This window comes from Dipodomys ordii, unplaced genomic scaffold, assembly GCF_000151885.1.
Source record: "Dipodomys ordii isolate 6190 unplaced genomic scaffold, Dord_2.0 Scaffold110, whole genome shotgun sequence".
NCBI lineage: Eukaryota > Metazoa > Chordata > Mammalia > Rodentia > Heteromyidae > Dipodomys > Dipodomys ordii.
This window is the reverse complement of record NW_012267326.1, coordinates 2,663,732-2,682,386: the sequence shown is the minus strand read 5'-3', so window position 1 is coordinate 2,682,386 and position 18,655 is coordinate 2,663,732. Positions and strand designations below refer to the sequence as shown.

The 18,655-nt window shown below is 38.5% G+C and overlaps 1 protein-coding gene across 2 annotated transcripts in view; it reads right to left on the bottom strand.

Annotated features, from left to right (window-relative positions):
* Rbms3 (RNA binding motif, single stranded interacting protein 3) overlaps positions 1 to 18,655 on the bottom strand; it is a 717,266-nt gene that overhangs the window by 240,955 nt on the left and 457,656 nt on the right. For both annotated transcript variants that reach the window (XM_013028502.1, XM_013028503.1), the window contains exon 5: positions 4,894 to 5,051. In XM_013028502.1, the coding sequence (XP_012883956.1) occupies positions 4,894 to 5,051 (158 nt within the window). The remainder of the gene's footprint in view (positions 1 to 4,893; positions 5,052 to 18,655) is intronic.

The window sequence follows — 18,655 nt, the reverse complement described above, 5'->3', positions numbered from 1 at the left end:
ATGAGCTGGATAGAGGTCAGGGAAGGACTCTTTAAAGAGATATGCTCTAGTCAACACCTGAATGCTGAGTGGGCAAAAGGCAGGGAAATCGTCAGAGAGAGAAAGCCAGGCAAGGGCAGTATGTGCCCAGATCACAATGCAGGAAAAGCCAAGACAGGAAGGAAAATGATGCTCCAGAAGCATCAATGCTTCTGAAGCCAGCAATGGAAAACACTCAGGCCACATTGGAGGTATGTAAGCAGGATAATGACATGATCACACTTGAAATTTTAAAGATTCACTATTACGTCTACATGAGAAATTTATTGGGAATAGGAAGAAGGCTACATCCAAAGTAGGCATAAAATACCAATTTAAAATGTTACCTTTTTCCCATTCAGTGGGCTTTCTAATTGTCTTGCTTTTTATGTCCTTTGTTAGGCAGACGCTCTTCAATTTGATATAATCCCATGCATCCAGATTTTCTTTGATTTGTTGTGAATTCTGGATCCTTGTTTAGGAAGTTTCACTCCTTGTCTAGAAGGCTTAGGGTTTCCATATCTCTTCCTGTGATATTTTCCCAGTATCTGGCTTCACATTGAGGTCTTTGATCCATTTAGAGTTGATTCTAGTATAAGGTGATATATGGGTATCTACCTTCAGTTTTCTGCATGTAGATAGCCAATTTTGCTGGCACCACTTGTTGAAGAGGTTGTCTTTCTTCCAACCTGTGTTTTTGGTTCCCTTATCAAATATTAGATGGTTTTATATTTGTGTGCTTATTTCTGGGTCTCTTATTCTGATCCATTGGTCCTCAGGCCTACTCTGTGCCAGTACCAAGCTGTTTTTATTACTATTGCTTTGTAATAAAGCTTGAAGTTTGGTATCAATATTGATCTAATGCTGCAGTTCCTGCTAAGGATTGTCTTTGCTATTCTGGGTCTTTTATTATTTCATATGCATTTTTGGATTGATTTCTCTATTTCTTTGAAGAAAGTTGTTGGAGGTTTGATGAGTACTGCATTGAATTCATATATTGCTCTAGGCAGAATTATCATTTTTACTATGTTAATTCTTTCCAACAGGATTATGGGATGTTTTGTCATTTTCTTAGGTGTGCTTCAATTTCTTTTTTCAAAGTTTTACAGTTTTCACAATACAAGTCTTTTGTGTCTTTGGTTAATTCCTAAGTATTTTTTTGAGGCTATTACAAATGGAGTTGCTATCCTGATTTCAGCATCATTCTTCTCATTGTTGGCACACAAGAAAGCTACTGATTTTTGTGGGTTGATTTTATAACCTGCTACTTTTCCAAAATTTCAAATCAACTCAAGTAGCTTAGGTGCGGAATCTATAGAGTTCTTTAAATACAGGATCATGTCATCAGCAAAGAGGGATAGATTCACTTCTTCTTTCCCTATTTGGATCAACTTTATGAGCTTCTCTTGCTTTATTGCTCTTGCTAGGAATTCTAGCACTATGTTGAAGAGGAGTGGAGAGGGTGAGCATTCTTGTCTTGTTCCTGATTTTAAAGGGAATGGTTTTAACTTTTCCCATTAAGTCCAATGCTGGCTGTAGGTTTGTCATATACAGCCTTTACTATATTAAGAAATGTTCTTTGGACTCCACTAGCTATACATCAGCATGGGCCTCATATCCAGTATATACTTACAGCTCAAAAAATTAAACCTCCTTAAAATAAACCCTCAAAAACACAACAATCCAATCAATAAATGGGATAAAGACCTAAATAAAGAGAGATTCTCAGATGAAGGAAAAAGAATGGCTAATAGACACATGAAGAAGTTCTCAACATCTCTGGCCATAAAAGAAATGTAAATCAAAACAATCCACCTCACTCCAATTAGACTAAACATAGAGTTTTCCTATGATCCAGCAATTCCACTCGTGGGCATTTAGCCAATGAATCACAAACCAGGCCAAACAAAGGCCACCAGCATGACCATGTTTATTGCAGCATTGTTTCCCATAGTCAGTGGACAAATGGATCAAGAAAACGTGATTTATGTAATGGAATTCCACTCATCAGACAAAATGATATTGTACCATTTTTAGGAAATAGAAAAAACCTGGAAAATATCATATTAAGCAAAGTAAGACAGAACCAAAGAAACATAGGCTGCATGTTTTCCCTCATTTGTGCTAACTGCAATGTGCCTATAAATCTACAGTAAACATACTGAATGACCAAAACAAATAAATAAAATTGGATCATGGTAAATTATATATGACCCTAGTCATTAATGTATAGAAGCCAGAGGAGGCTACACATAGGAGTGGTGGACAGAGGCTCAATAGCTATGGACAGATGATGATATAAAATAATATTCTATGAAGTGAACTCCAAAAAAAGGAAACAAGAGACACCCTTTAGTTGCCGTTGTTGCTGCTTTTGTTTTCTTTTCCTCTTGTCTTGTTTGTTACCTTGTTTGTATTTGGGAGGGCAATGGATGGCAGAATAAGGATGAGAAATTATAATACTGATACCCACCAGACATTATGTTGAAAATGAACTGGATATCTTATGGGTGGGGATGAGAGGGAAAGGGTGGAAGAGAGTGATGGAGGGGAAAATGGTCCAAAAAGAATTGTGTTGATTGTACCTGATTCATGTAACTGAAACCCCTCTGTATATCAACTACACAAAAACAATAAAATAAAATGCCACCTTTCCTAGTCAGCCACTGGTGTCTGATGCTTGTAATCCTAATATACCTATACAGGAAACTGAGACCCAGAATACTGCATTTTGAAGCAAGCTCAGGCAAAAAGTCCATGAGACTTCATTTCCACAATAATTAGCAAAAATCCAACCTGCAGTCTAGTTCACGTGATAAAAAACCAGTCTAGCAAGCAAGCTGCGGAAATTCAAGGCTATGAGTACAAAGCTTGGTACTAGCCAATAAACAACTAAATATACAATAAAGCAGTAAATAATAACAGTAGTAAATCAATAAGTATTACTTTTCCCGAGTTCCTAAAAACTGCTTGTACAGTTTGCTCTTTCATGACATCATTAGTCACAATTAAAAATTGATCATGCAGTGTGTGTTATTTGGCTTTGTAGTTTTTTAAAGTTATGATCCCTTTTAACTAAATCCTATGCATATATCAAAGATCAATGTGGGAGAAGCAAATAGCTCAAACATTGTGTTACAACCTGAATTGTAACAAGCTCATTTGTTATAGTCCTAACTCCTAGTCCCTGAGGACAGGATTAACTTAGAGATAAAATGTTTAAAGAGGTAATTAAGTTAGAATGAACCCCCTTTACTCAATGTGTCCATTAGAGGAATAGATCAGGATAAGAATTGTACAAAAGGCTACATGGAGACTAAAAGAGAAGATAGGACCGACAAACAAAGAGCAAGCATCACAAGAAACAACCACAATTATACCTTCATCCCTGACTTCCATCCTACAGCCACCAATAATTTAGTTTTTTGTTATTTAAGCCACCTAGTCTGCACAACCCTAGTACAATAATCTATTGCATAAAACTAAAAAGCAAGCAAACAAAATGCCACCAAAACCCAGAACTTAGAAAATGTGTTCTTCTGGTGAATTTGAAATAGATTTATTTGCCAAAAGAGGTGCCAATAAAGGAGAAATTCATTAAAATGATTTTTGAAGAATCTATTTGCACAGACTTATTGTATGGAATAAACATGTCAGCTATTCCAATGAACGCCGTATACTTTCTGAAAGTGGGGTTATCTCTAACCAGGAGTGGGTGCATGGTATCATTCAGACATCTGAGTGTCATTCTCTACCTTGACTGAAAGTCAACATTTGTCAATATCCTGAAAGCAAATGACTCATGTACACATTTGAGCCAGGTTTTCTTAATTTTGTTTATTTTTATTCTAACCATCAGTCATGTACTTTGCATATGTCTACTGGTCTACTCTGTACTGAATATTACAAAGAATATAAAGAACTTCAAGGCATAGTTCATGACCTTAAGAAAGTCATACCAGTTAATATTGATCTTCTATTTGTTCTCTTCTAAAAAGGCTCTTGGGTCACGAGAGAGCAGGGTTCCAAATGATGGTAGGGTATATTCTGGCCAGATACATCTGACTTCACTGCCGTGACTTCAGATGACTCCTAAAATCCTTCTATCTATGCTAATTAAGTTAGCTGGGGACACACAGGTTTGCAGAAAGCTGGGGAGACATGGATTTATTAATTTCCCATGTGATTGGGAAGTTTCTTTTTTTCTGTGGTTTCTTTAGCTTGGTTTTTCATGGAATTCCAGTAGGTAAAACCATTCTAACTTCATTCCTGGCTAAGATCCAAGATCCTCTTTTGGAAACATCGCCTTAAGTTAAAAAAACTTTCTTTCCCAAAAATGAAAGAAATACATTTTTCTCATTCTGCCCAAAATAACAACAAAAAAGTCACAGCTAGAGCTTCTTACAGACTAACAACTCCTTGACCTCTCCTTGTATCTCTGGGATTTTTGGCAACTAACATTATGCTTTTCCAAATCTTTCCTCTCTTTTCTTACTGAGAAACTATCATCTCTGTTCTTTCGAAGTCACTGCATGGGTTCTTGGGCAATTAATATTCCTGGCTGGAATTGGCACTGATCTTTTTCTCTCCAACCATAGAGAGGCCTGGGACCTGAGCATGCATATTGTTGTGATTAGAAGCTCTTACCCACAATCTACAGATGCATTTTAGCAAGCACAGTGTGTTTCTAATTCTACTGGATTCTTTGCTTCAATAAAGATAGGTGAGATAACACATTTGATAAGTTACCTTTATTTCATTTTATTTTGCATAGTCTATTGCTTTGGACTCTAGTATTAGAAAGGAATGGAATTTAGAAGGAAGAAGGAGGGAAGAGAGATTACACACAGGTGATACTGAGAGAAGGAATTTTACCTGGCAAAACCGACTCCTCTGCTGACCCCATTAGCATCTCTAAGGATTCTTGTGGAAATGACATGTCCAAAGGGTTTCAGCATATTCTCAAGCTCCTGCTCATCCATAGAAATGGGGAGGTTTGAGATGTAGAGATTTGTTGGGTCTTGCTCTTGTTGCTAAGGGAAGGAAAGAAATAAATGCCCTCAGTAAGTTCTGAATGTTGAGACATGTTATACAAGCAGAGATATTTCTACTTAAATTGTAATCAAGACTCCAATCTCTAACACACTCTTGAAAGTGCCTTAAACTAGAAATTATTTCTTGCTTTGTCTTCTTTAAGACAGTCTTTTATGTAGACCAGGCTAGTCCAGAACTTGCAATCCTCCTGCTGCAGCCTCCCGAGTGCTGGGATTACAGTTATGTACAACCACACCTGGTAATGACTTCTTTTCTTTTTGTCAGTTGTGGGACTTGAACTCAGGGCCTGGGCACTATCCTTGAGCTTTTTCACTCAAGACTAGCATTGTACCACTTTGAACAATGGCTCCTCTTCCAGTTTTCCAGTGGTTAATTGGAGATAAGAGTTTCTTGCCCAGGCTGGCAGACCTCAGCCTCCTGAGTAACTCGGATTACAGGTGTGAGGCATTGGCTCCTGGCTATGAGTTCTTTTTTACTAAAGTCTCTCTTCCTGTTCAAATGTGACTCATAGAAATAATGGCATTTTTTAAAAGCCAAGGTTTCTGTCTAGCCTTCTTTACAAATGAGGAATCAATTTTTATTGCAATGAAACAAGGCTAAATATGGATACATTAGCCCCAACTCTTATCCACTGGTGATCTAGCCCAAGAGCACTAATGGATGGCACAAACCACAGAGAGTACCAAGTGACATAATTTAAGGCCTTTTCCGTCTTAACTAAGCACATATTGTGCACTATTTTTTTTTGCATGCTGAGGTGCAGTGACTAAACCAGCATGTACTTGTTTCCCATTTTACATAATTTCATGGACTGAAGACTCATTAGCACTACAAATTTAACCAAGTTTCTCATATATATGTATATATTTTTTCACATTGTGAATCTTTACTTCTACAGATTTTCTGGGGTGTCTGAGTTGCCAGCATCTCTATTTTTACACTCAGAGGACAATATTAAATAACATTGGAGTTACTGAAAATGAACACTGCCATATGACAACACTTGAGTTGATAATTGGACTGGCTTTTAAGTAACTAAACAGGAGGGTAGGTCATAAAACATGGATACATGGATCAAAAGGTATTTCACAGCCATGTCAGGACAGAGTGAGATTTCATCGTGTATAATTCCATTCAAAGCTTATATATTGCTATAGATTAGGGTTATATAGTTATTTTTGGCATTTTTCTATGTAACATTTTCAGACTATAGTAATCACCATGATAATGAAAGTCCCAAAAGTTAAAGCCATGGATGAAGGGAGATGTTACCATATTCTTTTCTATTATGTAACCACTACTGTTATTATCAAACCACTAGTTTTCACTATTACCATTCTAATTACCACAACTATAGTTTGTGATGCTTCAGTGAGGTATTCAAAGCACTCATGATGCATTATTTTACTCAACATATCCATAATTAACATGTAAAATAAAATTTCTCAAGTTTATACATCATATCCCATTAAATCCATAGTGGAGCCACTGTGGGTGGCTGTATTCCTACCTACTCAGGAGGCTGAGATCTGAGGACTGATGTTTGAAATCACTTCTCGGCAGAAAAGTTGATGGGCTGTTTCTTCCAGTTAAGAAACAACGACAACAAAAACTCCATAAGTTGCAATACAGCTCAAGTGCCAGCCTTGAGTGAGAAAGTCTAGCAAGTATTTAAGACGGAATTCAAGCCCTAGTACCAGCACAAAAATATACCTAGGGTAGACAACTTGAGCCCATTGTCAGGGCCCAGGGTTTTACTGCCCTGAAGTTTGCCTTCTACTAGACCAGAGGATCTCACACCCACTGTGGTCCCTCAACTTTAGGACTAGCATCATCAGGAGCTTATGAACAACACAACTTCTCAGGGTTGGCTAGAAACCTTGAGTGTGAACCAAGCAATCTCTTCTGGACAGATCCTCCAGGTGATTCTGACAGCTGCTCAAGATCAAGCAACTATCAGATGCTCAAACGTAGACAAAAAGTGAATTTTCTTTCTTTTTTTGGGGGGGGGTCCGGTCATGGGGCCTGAACTCTGGGCCTGGCACTGTCCCACAGCTCTTCAGGTCAAGGCTAACACTCTACCACTTGAGCCACAGCACCACTTCTGGCTTTTTTCTTTTTGCTTATGTGGTGCTGAGGAATCGAACCCAGGGCCTCAGGCATGCAAGGCAAGCACTCTACCACTGAGCCACCTTCCCAGCCCCAAAATGTGAATTTTCAATGCAAATTATGTCCATCATTTCTAATTCAGTGATGACAGTACAATAAAAAGAATTGCTTAATATAATGGGGGAAAAGTCACAATTGTGAGCATCATTAGTATATGTGAATAGTCTCTGATCACACAAGAATTAGTGTATGTTGAAACTTGGCTGTATTGCCAAAGTAAAATACAGCCATCTTAAAATGGCTAATTGTTAATTTAAAAATATATCAAACTTTTAATGTAGCCATTACATTTTCACCAGAACAGCAACCTTTAAATTCAAGAATAAACAAGAAAATAAATTGGAAGAGGAAGTGCTTAAAAATGTATACCATAATAAAAAATCTTTTCTAGTAAGGTTATATTATATCATCAGAAGATTTGTAGTTTTAAACACAATGAAAAATTATAATAAGCTAGGTTCCAAGTATTATTTTAGGGCAAGAAATAATTTTGAAACCAAACCAAACTCCATTATTTTTCAGCTCTAAATATTCAGATAGGTCATAAGATTTTTATTAAGCCTTGAGATGAATATGGGTTCGTTTTTTCAATGTAACTTACAATTCAAGCTTTTTATCCCATGGAAACTAGCAAAAAATAAGCAATCATCTATCTGGAAGAGACAATTATCACTTTAATTTTTTTTTTTTTTTGGGGTACGGTCATGGAGCCTGAACTCTGGGCCTGGGCGCTGTCCCTCAGCTCTTCAGCTCAAGGCTAGTGCTCTACCACTTGAGCCACAGCACCACTTCCGGCTTCTTTCTTTTTGCTTATGTGGTACTGAGGAATTGAACCCAGGGCCTCATGCATGCAAGGCAAGCGCTCTACCACTGAGCCACCTTCCCAGCCCAATCTCTTTAATTTTTTAGCAATACAGTTTTATGTAGTAAATGCACAACCAAAGTCCATTTCCCTTTCTACTACACATACATACACACTCACACACACACACACATACACACACACACACACACACACACACATACACACACACAACTACATATACTACAATTACCATCAATAAATGACATGATCATCGCAGAAAATAAAATTTTGATTATCTTTTCTTAAATGGCTAAAAAGTTCCCTTTCTCATCTTTTTTCTTTCTTTTCTTTTTTTCTTCCTTCCCTCCCTTCCTCCCTTCATTCCTTCATTCCTTCCTTCCTTTCTTTTTTCTTTCTTTATGTCTCTCTCCTTCCCCCAGCTGGTGAAAAAGAAATAAAAAGTAATATTTCCAAAAACATAATAATGAACCTTATGCATATAAAACTTTCAATTTAACAATCCGTCACTTAATTTTAATCTTCACATCATTACTGCAAAGGTAGTTTGGCAAATATCATTATACTTATTGGATAATGAGGAAATGGGGACATGAAAGGTTCATCAACTGGCCCCAGGACAATCTGATAATTAGTGACAGTTAGAATCAGATTTTGCAACCCAGTTCTCAGCTTCCAAGGCAGCCCAGTGTTGTTGCACTCTTCAATATTTGCATATCAGATCATAGAAAATTCTGTCTGTCATGTACTGTTTATTTAAAAGTTTGCTATGAGTCAACATACCTTTAGGGCTCAAATAAACTCATTGAAAAATCATACTTTTATATTTCTACCAGAAGTAGAAGTAAGAAGTCAGTAAGTCAGTGTTAGTCCATAAAGAAGTTACCATATGAACATGGAACATGAATGTTACTCAATTGTAGTTACATACTGTTTGCAGAGGTTTTGACACTCTTGGTTCTTTCTTTCTTTTTTGCAACGGGGTTCATAATTAAGAGAAATGTTAGGTGCACATGAGCACCACGCTGAGGTGTTGTGTTCAGCTCTGTTTCAAACTGGGAAGAATCAGATTGATTTTTAAAACTGAAGTAATTGTTTATGACCTATATGCCATGTAGATCTACTCATCTTCCATGGGAAAATACATCTAGAAATACATGCCTGAGAACTTGAGACTTCCTTCAGTAACTAACTTAGAACTTATCAATGAATGACAGCACCTAGCCAGCTTTTGAATATGCTGGAGTTTTGAAGCAGGAGAGATAAGTGTAGAGATAGAAAAGTTATATTATTTTTAATAAATATTAAAAGTGCCAGGCACAGAAGATGGAACTAGGAAGCAACTCCCAAAGCAGTTAACCTTCCATCCATTTAAATGCTAAGTTACAAGGCTTGAGAGATCTAAACGGTGTACTCTATTGAAAACTACCTTCTCTGTTAGATTATTTGGACTTTGCCAGAAAACCACACAGACATCTAGGTACAGAGAACAAAGAAAGGTTTATTGCCAGGAAAGGGGCTGGCAAGACTCCTTCTCACAAGGGAGCAGTGAGAAGAAGCTCTGGCTACTGTCTGTGGTGACCTATATAATCTAGGAGGTTTAGTAGGGTCTAGAAGGGGCTAGGAGGTAGAGAACCTGGCATGGATATGAGGACCAGGGGCTTCATCATGGCAGAATAGGGTTTATGGCTGCTGCCCAAATAGTAGATAAGAGGTCCTGCAGCTGCCCAGACCTGAAGGTCACTCTAAGGGGCTCTTGCTGCCTTATATGGCGGTAGCTGCCCCAAAGGAGTGCTATCCTAAGGTAAAGGGGGTTGGAGGCTGATTATTTACTGCCTTTACTAAATGGGCCTAGTGTTGCCTAGGAAGGGAGCATGCTAAGCTGTGGAGAGGGGAAGGAACATACTAAGCTATGGGAAGGGAGCTCATTGGGCTAACACTGTCCTTTAAAATGTAGAATTTGGCAACTCTAGGATAGCGATGATAAGGTGAAACTTACCAGAGGGCAGGAAGTTCTAAAGCTTACCTCTTATTTCTATGTTTTGGGAAGACCCAGAGACATTTCTGTATTTTAACACTCATCTTACCTACCTAGAAGCATTGTCTTAAGGATTGGGAGCTGGTAGACCACCAGTTGTATTCGTCCAGCTCAGAAGGAATAAAGGCAGGTAACAGCTGCCATTTGGAAGTTTTATCTCCCATTTTATATGTTTCTCTTTCCCTACACACTTTTACTTTCTGAGACTCTCCTTGTTTTTGTGAGACAACTTGAAATGCTTTGACTGTTGATATCAAGCACCCTTTTAAGGATTGACTCCTGCCTTATGCCCCCAGGTTAAGCAAAGCACCCGTAGTTTGCTCAAGTGCTTGTCTACAGGAAGATCATTCTGACCTTGGCTCCCAGGAGACAACAGCCCCTCACCCCGTGTGGAGCATTCCACTCTGGGCCTGGCCAAAAATACCACCCTTGGCCTCTAAGAGACCATAGCCCACTTTTTCATTTTCTGCTTCCTTGTTAAGACCTGTATAAGCCCACCCCAAAATCCAGTCCCTCCCACAACCTCCAAACCCATGGGAAGGTCTGTGTCCCTCACTGGCAACAAAGAGTAAGAGCAAGTCTGGCCTATTCCTTTTCTGTTCTCTTCATTTTCCTAACATATGGTGCCAAAGACATGGGAGAGGAGAAGTGCCAGGAGTAACTGGTTCCCCTCCACTAGCCTCTTGGCTGCCTCTTACCAGCCTTTTACCGTCTCTTTCTGAGGCTTTTCTCCATTGGAAGTGCGGGGTCCTTCGAGCTTACTTTAGGCTAAACGGCCACCGGAAACAACCCTGTGGTCTTTGCCTATGTAAGCAGTGCCTGCCTCATGGACAGGCACCTCCTGTGGCCTGAGGTATTATTGGCCTCCTGCATAAACCCAGAGAAGACCTTATCTTATCCCCTATGCTCTCTCCCTCACCCTGTCCCCATTCAATTGAACTCTAGGCAGGAGGCTCTTTGGTGTTTGATGACCGACTCCACCCACCATTCAAAAGCAGAACAAGGTAACCAGAGCAGTTCATGAAGGATATGGTACCCCAACACAGACCTGGGGACTCTAAGAGTCCCTCTCCTCCTGTCTGTGGGGTCCCCAGAGACATCAGGAGTCTCCCATGCATTGCTAACCCTCTGACACCTTTTAATTAGAACCTTTGGGAATGCCTTGTCTTAATTATATGGATTCATATGTTTGCCTTTCCAAAGTCCTAGGAACAGTAGGACAGGCCCTGTAGTTCTACCAAATTTTTCAAATTATCTCCCAGAGATATCCCATTAGCTTGTCCCCAGTCTAATCTTAAGAATCCCAGTTTTAAAAAAAGAAAACACAAAACTGGCTTGTCTACTGAATATGACCTCACTATCATGTAAACAATGGCTAACGTTGGCCTGAGTTTAGAATCTTCAATATTACTCTTACTGATTTAAACAATTCTCCGATGACACAGCAAGGGGTCTGAGGTCCCCTTGTTGTAATATAAATTATCACAGAAGTCATATTTTGGAAGACGGAATATTGGAGTCTTTATTGTACAGTTAGCAGCCCACAGACAGCCAGTTGATCCCAAATACATATAATATGGTTAGGAAACAGGCCAGAGAGGAAAGAAAGAATAAACAAAATACCAACAAATCAATTCAGCTCTGATAGAGAGTTGAATTGGGATGCTATGATGACCTGAGACGAGCCAGAAGACAGGACACAGGAAAGGATCAAGGAGACACGCATGGCATGGCATAATGGCTCCTGTGCTGGTCCCAGTCTAAATAAGGTCAGTGCAGGGGGCAGGTCCATAGGAAATTCCCAGTCCCAGGCACTGGACTGACTGGTTCAGTCACCTATCAGCCAAAAACCTGCTCCTGCCTCCAGAGATCTGGGCATATCCATCATGAGACAGGAACATTTCCTTTCCCCATCATGAAGAAAAGATGACAGACTCTACCATCTACCATGTGGCAATTTTGGCACCAGCCAGACGTGATCTCCTTACTTTACCCTACATCCAAGTCCTCCTCTACTTTCACTCCAGTGACTCCCGTCTAGTCTATTTATCCTGTTCTATCCACCCAAGTTTTTCTCTGACCTCTGCTCCAGAAGCCCTCCCAACCCATTCTCCTGCCCTGATCACCAAGTCCTTCTCTGCCATAACCCTCACAACCATCTCCTCTAGACAGGTAACTTTTTGTCTTGTAGCAAACTCTATCTATCCCCCTTTTTCTCTCGATCTGTCTCTGCTTCCCTGCCTCTATCTTTGTGATGACCTCCAGACAGGAGATCATTTACATTACATGGCCTCCATTCCCACTGACAGATCTTGGATTTTTGCTCTTGAGAGTAAGACATACGCAGGGCCCCAGAGACCCCCTCTAGATTCCCTCTTAAAGGCTAACCATCCTGGAACAGCAGTTCCATAAACACAAATCTTTCCTCCATCTTCACGCTTAGAACTACATTCCTCCTCACTGCAGCCAGTCCTTGTTCTTCAAATAAAAACTATCTGTCTGCTCCAAGCATGGGATAGCATACCCAAAACAAATTTTGTCTTTGGGACTTGATACTAATCCATTCCTTTTCCAGAGTCTACTCACTTCAAAATCTCAATTCTTAATTTCTTCCTTAAGGCAAAACTTTTGTATGAGGTTGTTATAGGCACCCTGGAGTAACTCCTTCCTCCTGCAATTCTGTCCAGGTCCTGGAGATTGATACCCACCTTGGAAGAGACGCAGGCTAGATGGTGGAATTTCATGTGACCTCTACTTTCCCTCTAAGCTTTACCAAAATTATCTTGAAGGATTTTCTATTCTGGTTATTTTGTTTGGTGTTTCTAGCATTGACCACATGGTTCTAAACTTAAGGCCAATTTTCATTTTCTTAAAACTTAAGCTTGCTTTAAAATTTTTGTGCAAAGTGTATGTGTGTTTGTGTATAAATATATTCAAAGTAATCTCATTGTAATACATAAAAACTGCCATCATAGTTTAAAACATAATCTTTCTATATTTGGTACTGGTATTTCCTGAAATTATTTGTTCCTTGACTACAATTGTAAATCTTGTTTCAAAGGAGTTAATTATGAAATGTACTGCTTGTTAAAGGGAAAAATCTTTATCAATGGAAGTAGCAAAAAGAATGAGACATAGTCCTGATCTTACCCAGCTGTGGTATAAGCTTAAAATCTAACCGTTTTGCCCCTGCAGCCTGGGTGGAGTCTCAGTAAATTTCCTTGAGCCATTTCTAAATAATCTAGTCCCACAGGCCAAAGGAAAGAAAGAGGGCAGTATTAAACTCAAACTGCAGAGAAGCAGTTTGGCTGCAAATAAATTTGTCTAAGAGTTATGACATTATACTAAAAATGTTATTTAAGTTCAAAGAATTAATTCAAAACAGAAATTAAAAAAAAAGATTTCCTCAGCTTAAAAAAAAGATTTAAAAAATAAAAATTGTTTTACAAACCCCAAAAGGTTCAAGTATGTAGCAGATGGTATGAGTATGTCTTAAAAGATAGAGCCTATGGGTAAAGTTGGTATGTAATTAAGTTGGATATGATTTAAATAAGGTTAGGATTAATATACTGATATAAAACCAGCATCCCATTTTTATGTCCATCTATAAAAAATTGCTTGTGTAAACCAAAGTTCACTTAAGTGTTTGTTTATATCAAAGTCCTTCAAATGGACACCTTTTAACTCAAATGCCATTTTCCCTGTTTAATATGTAAGCTGCCTTGGTTACAGAGCTAAAAGGACACCAACTCCTGCATTCTTTGTTGTAATTACAAAGACCTAGTGACACCTACAATGCCTTAACCTCAATTAGTATCCTAAAGTGCTATGTGCAATTAAGAATAAATATTTCTATTTGATCTCCTTGTTGCTTTAACTATAAATAAAAATGGTTTTGTGGTAAAGACTCATCTGATCTGAAGATTGCAGTTAAGTCAGCCTGAGAGAAAAATTCTTGAGACTCCATCTCCCAATCAACCAGCAAAGAGCCAGGCTGGAAACATGGCTCAAGAGATTCTCATCTCTAAATAACCAGCAAAATTCTGAAAGTGGTGCTGTGGCAAATTCTGGAAGTGGTGATGTGGCACAAAGTGGTAGAGTACCAGCCTTGGGCAAAGTGCTCAGGGACAATGCCTTGAGTGTAAACCTTGTGGAAAGTGATGCCAAGTGAGAAGAGCCTAGACCTAGGAGTAAGAGTGGATGGTGACACATCTGAAATGGAGTTGCTCTTTCAAATATAACCAGAGCCAGTAAAACAAAAGAAAAAAGTTAATAAGCATGCCCATTTAATATCCATTCTTGCCTTTGTTAGGAAAAGATCAAGGCCTCTTACCAGGCCCTTAACCATTCCAATCCAGCCCTAGCTTCTGGTAAAACATTTTGACTGGTAATGGGCTCATGGGCCAAATGGAACTTTTCTAGCTTGTGCCCATAGTGGGTTTTCCTGTGTCATTCATATCAACTAGTCCTGCCACCTTGTCAGCCTTTTGCCTGATCTCACCCTTTCCAAAAGTTTCTCTTTAACAGGACAATAACCCTTACTAAGAACACCACCTGGGAGCAAGTTAAGGCCATCAAGACAACTAGAGGCTTTGCTTATACTGCCCTGCCCTGCCCAGCGCATACCTGGACTCTGAAGACCCAAGTCCATTGACTCCTTAAGGTTACATGTCCGCAGGAAGTAGCCAGAAAATACCACCATGTCCCTCAACTTTTTATACTGCTTCAGGGTTTCAAATGATGGGAATCTTCTTTGTACTCATAACTCCATGTTGCTCCTCTCTCATCCCCAATCATTTTTATGTATCCAAAGACCCTATATGAATGATCAACTCCTGTCTTATTCCTTCAGCTCAACCAAAGCACTGCTCCAGTGCTTGTCCAGAGAAAGGTCATTCCAATCTTGGCCCCCTAAGAGAAAATAGCCCCTAACCCCAGGTAGAGCATTCCACTCTGAGCAAGGATACCACCCTTGGCCTCCAAAAGACCATAGCCAATTTTTTTTTTATTTTCTGCTTCCTTGTTAAGACCGATATAAGCCCACCCCAAACTCCAGTACCTCACACAACCTCCAAACTCTTGGGAAGGTCTGTGCCCCTCAATAAGCAGTCCTAGCCTGTTAAAGATGGAGTCTGGCCTATTCCTTTTCTGTTCTCCTCCCTTTTCCTTTGGTTTTGTATGGACACAGAAGCTGTGGGAACCCCTCATCCATTTTCATTGACAGTTTATTCAAAGTTCCAAGTCCTTTGCACATACACCCCACTCCTGTCCTTGATGTTACAGTTTTCCATTTTCTCTAGGCAGCACTGTGCCAGTTTATCCTAATTCAAACTCCTTCCCCAAATTCCCAATGTTGAATACATTGCAGGCACTCAAAATAATGCACCATAAATATGCAGAGCCTAACACACCAGGGATGGCCCAGCAGACTATTTTATGAATCCAAATTCAAACAAGGCCAACTCCTTAATTTGTATTCACAGAGACAATAGAATATTGGATGGAGTGGTACCTTCATTTGTATGCGCAGGAAGAATATGGCTTTGGGCAGTGTTATTCATTAAGTAATTCTGCTCTTTGAAATGCATTCATCTAGAATATGTTGGATGACAAGAGAATTAAGCTCAGCACAGAAAGAACTTTTGAATACTATCTACATTTATGTTTCTATTTCCAATTTTATTTATACATCAAACATCTTAAATTGATGGTCATTCTCAAAAAGTTGATTGGTGCTAAGAGTTGTCTTTCTTGGAAAAATTTCTCATGCAAGAAAGAATGATAATCTTAAAAAAAACTTGAAAAACTTTCTCAAAGTTTTGAAGAGCAAGTGGCTTCCAATGAACATAGGGGATGTCTTGACTAACTAAATTGTTTAATAAATACAGAAAAAATGTTGGTGATATGGTGACTTAGTGAAGCGTACTCAACTAGTTAGCAAAATCTAGAAATAGAACCGGTGTCTTTTAATAGTAGGTCTAATGATATAACAAATTTATGACACTACCTTTATTTTTAAAATTAAATAATTAGTAAATAGAAGTTTGAGTTCAATGTAGTTTTAGTACAAAGATGAACATCTCCAAATTTCTTGATTGAATTTCTTTGGTCATTCATCCATTACTTTGAGTTACAGATGAAAACAGGAGTTTTAAATTCTTAGCTTGGATTCTATTTAGCCACTTTGGATACAGTTTGTAAAAGTCTGTTACTACAATTCACGCATCCAGATCATTTTGTCATTCCTGTTACTAGTGTCCATTTTTTTTGTTCCATTTCTATGTCTTTTTTTGTCTGTGTAGGGACTTCATGATACATCATTTCATTTTGTCAAAACTCACAAAAAAGTTGTTAAAAGAGTATGCTCCCTATTATGCATAGGAACAAAGATATCAAAATAATTTTTCCTGTGATTAAAACTGGGGTTTTAGCCCCAGATGTAAGTTCAGTTTGGCCACTCACCTGCATATGCCAAATAAAGAGATATGGTGAAGGCAAGAGAAAGCTTTATTACATGGCAGCCATGGGAAAACAGCACTTCAATACATCTGCAGCCATCTTTAGATGTACAGATATTGGCTTTGAGTTACATAGGGAGAATTGAGGGCAAAGAGTAGGATAAGGCTGTGAAATAGTTAAAACAGATTCACATCACAGTTATGGCCTAGTCGACCATTAGCTCAATCTTTGTTCTTATTGTTTGAGAGACATTATTATCACTTTATTACTGAAACAAAACAGGAACACAGTAGTCTACTAAGTTTGGGGCTGTTTTCTTTACAATAATAAGAAGACAGCATTGCTTGTGTAAGGGGAAATTTGTGGGTTTTTTAATTTAATTTAAATTTAATTTTAACCAGATAACCACATTGACTGGGACATTCATACAGACTGACGGTAATATTACTATACACATAGCAGAGATTTACAATATCTGGTTTTACTGAATCACTGTGTTTTCGTGACCATTTTAGTACTGTTATATCATATACAAAGGGACATTTTATCACCTGAACTTTACAAATGAGAAGCCTGGTTCTGATATCTTAAAAGAACACATGGTTTCTAAGTGAGTATGCAATATCTTAAGCAATAGCTTGACTTTTGTTTGAGTGTTCTTCCTTCCAGGACTTAATGCTTTCTGTAAACATTGCTCTTCAATGGGTCTCACTTGCAGAAAAGGAAATCAGTGGGGCACAAAGGAGTAATTGTTTTTAAGGGAACTGTCTATTTTAAATACTATAGCAATTTTCAAATTAAATTTTCTCTCACTCTGAAAACAGTTGAATCTCAGCAATGTATGTCAATAGGCATCAGATAGTTTGAAACTTGCTGAACTGTAATTTTATGGAAAGATGTCTTCATTGTGTCCCAGTGCTTGCGATGAGATTCTCTGTCTCTATCAGAGTCATGGAAGAAACTTGTTCCTTGGGCCACACTTGCTTCAGGAAACTATGTATGTGTAATACTTAACCTTATGCATCAATTTCACTTGGTCCCAGACATATGTTCACACATTATTCTAAGTGATTTTGTGAGGGTGTTTTTGAGCAAATTTAACATTCAAATGGATAAAGTGTGGCAGCTTACCTTCCCTAATGTGAGTGGGAGATCTTCAATCATTTGAAAAGCTGAGTAAAATATACAAGATGACCTTTCTGGGTCAATCTTCTTCCTTGACCAGAAAGGATGTCAAAGTAGCTTAAGCGTTCTAACTGAAAGAAGCTCTCAAAAACAGTTTCATTCTGTATAGTAAACTGGGGGATAAAGAGACATATGGATTCTGTTTGTTTAGTTTCTCTGAAAAATCCTTACTAATGTCATGGGTTAACTTTATTAAATTCATAGATTCAAGAAAATAATGAATGTGAATTCAGCTCTAACCTTTACATTAGATTTCCTGAATTCTTTGGGTACAAAAACTACCATCTTTGCCCATGTAATATGGGTTGTGCAGCCTTCCTCTAAGATTCCTGGAAAACAAAGTGAAGATAGAAATAGTCTAACCTAAATAATGCCCAGTGCAAAGTGATCTGTGACTGTCCTTTTCATCTACCAGGAGACAGAGCCAATTTCTTTCCTCTAGTCCCACAAAGTGATGGAGTTGGAAAAAGATGATTACCAATTTTTCTGCCAAAACATCTATAAGAGCTAGGCACCAATGGCTCACACCTGTAATCTTAGTTACTGAGGAGGCTGAGATCTGGAAGGTCAAGTTAAAAGGCCAGTCCAGACAAAAAAAGGTCTGAGTTTTCATCTGCAATTAACCAGCAAAATTCCACATGGAAAGAATGTGTAAAGTGTAGGGTTCCAGCTGAGCAAGAAACCCCATCAAAGGCATGAATTCCAGAGCTCAAGACTCAGTACCAGCAAAGCAAACAAGCAAGCAAAGAAACAAACAAAAATCCCCCAAAAGAAGCATAAAAGCCCACAAACAATCCAAGAACAATTTCCTTAAAATGATAAGAGCCAATAAGAACATTTTCCCTAAAATATAAGCCAGTAAGAACAAGTCTCTAAGAAACTTTAAATGATCAAATTGAATAGAAACA